This window comes from Acanthisitta chloris, unplaced genomic scaffold, assembly GCF_000695815.1.
Source record: "Acanthisitta chloris isolate BGI_N310 unplaced genomic scaffold, ASM69581v1 scaffold9381, whole genome shotgun sequence".
Classification (NCBI taxonomy): Eukaryota; Metazoa; Chordata; class Aves; order Passeriformes; family Acanthisittidae; genus Acanthisitta; species Acanthisitta chloris.
Genome location: NW_008656464.1, coordinates 494 through 1729, shown reverse-complemented (window position 1 = coordinate 1729; position 1236 = coordinate 494). Strand labels below are relative to the sequence as shown.

General features: G+C 51.9%; 1 protein-coding gene across 1 annotated transcript in view; it reads left to right on the top strand.

The window, feature by feature from the left end:
- Nucleotides 1-422, top strand: part of HNRNPM (heterogeneous nuclear ribonucleoprotein M) — a gene marked incomplete at its 3' end in the record, with an annotated part of 6928 nt that extends 6506 nt beyond the window's left edge. Inside the window, 1 exon segment of the mRNA XM_009084349.1 lies at nucleotides 352-422. Within this exon segment, the coding sequence (XP_009082597.1) occupies nucleotides 352-422 (71 nt within the window).
- Nucleotides 423-1236: the final 814 nt, after the last annotated feature.

The window sequence follows — 1236 nt, the reverse complement described above, 5'->3', positions numbered from 1 at the left end:
CCCTGTCTGCCTTCCCTTCCTGCCTTTCTCCTTTCCTCCCTTCCTGCCTTCCTGCCTCCTTCCTGCCTTCCTTCCCTCCCTCCTGCCTCCTTCCTCCCACAGCATTCGTTGGAACTGATGTGTTGGTCTCACCCACACTCAGTTTTCAGTCAGAATGTCCAGTGTTGGGTGCTGCCCAATTTGGGGGAGTTGACACCACTTCCTTAGCAGGAGAGGAGCTCTCTGCACCTGCGAATGAAGGTGCTGGATAGCCAGGGTGGATCCCATCCTGGAGCAGCTGTTTGGGGAGTTGGCAGTGCTTGAAAGTTGTTCTGCAGAGCCTCAGTAATGGTTTGTTCTTTTCTTTCCCAGCTGCCTTTTGATTTTACATGGAAAATGCTGAAAGATAAATTCAATGAATGTGGTAAGTTATTTTCCCCTTGGTAATTACTCTGAGCAATGAATCTGAATTCCACAGCAGCTCCTGGCTCTGTCCCTGACACGAGGTTCCACCTGCTTTTCCAAAGCTTTTGTTTCCCTGCAGCTCCCGGGCTGAGTTTAGCACATGAATTGGCTCTTTGTAGTTGCAGGAAGAGATAGGAATAGAGACATGGAAGTCCTGAAGTGCTTAAAAGCAGCTGCACAGATTCTTTTCATCTAAATGAACAGTTATCTGGGCAAAATGTCCTTGAAAAAGTTCAGAGTCAGTCACTGAGTGTTCAGGTGCTGCTGTTGGACTTCAGGGGATGCTCCTGGCAGCAGCTGCTGTGCCCAGACCTCAGTCCCCAGAACCTTGTGGTGGCAAAGCTGAGAGCTGAGGGTGTTCAGCCTGGAGAGGAGCAGGCTCTGCAGAGACCTTGGAGCTTCTTCCAGTGCCTAAAGAGGCTCCAAGAGAGCTGGAGAGGGACTTGGACAAGGGCCTGGAGAGACAAGACAAGGGGCAATGGAGTTAAGGTGAAAGAGGGCAGGTTTAGATTAGGTGTTAGGAGGAAATTCTACTCTGTGAGAGTGGTGATCCCTACACTGAGCTCCCCACACTGTGCTCCATGTGTCCTGGCACTGTTCTCCCCTCATGTCCTGTGCTCCCCTCATGTCCTGTTCTCCCCTCACATCCCTATTCTCCTCACACATCCCTGAGCTCCCCACACTGCTCTCCCCATGTCCGGCACTCCCCACACATCCTGAGCTCCCCACACATCCCATTCTTCCCACACATCCCTGAGATCCCCACACTGCTCTCCTCATGTCCTGCACTCC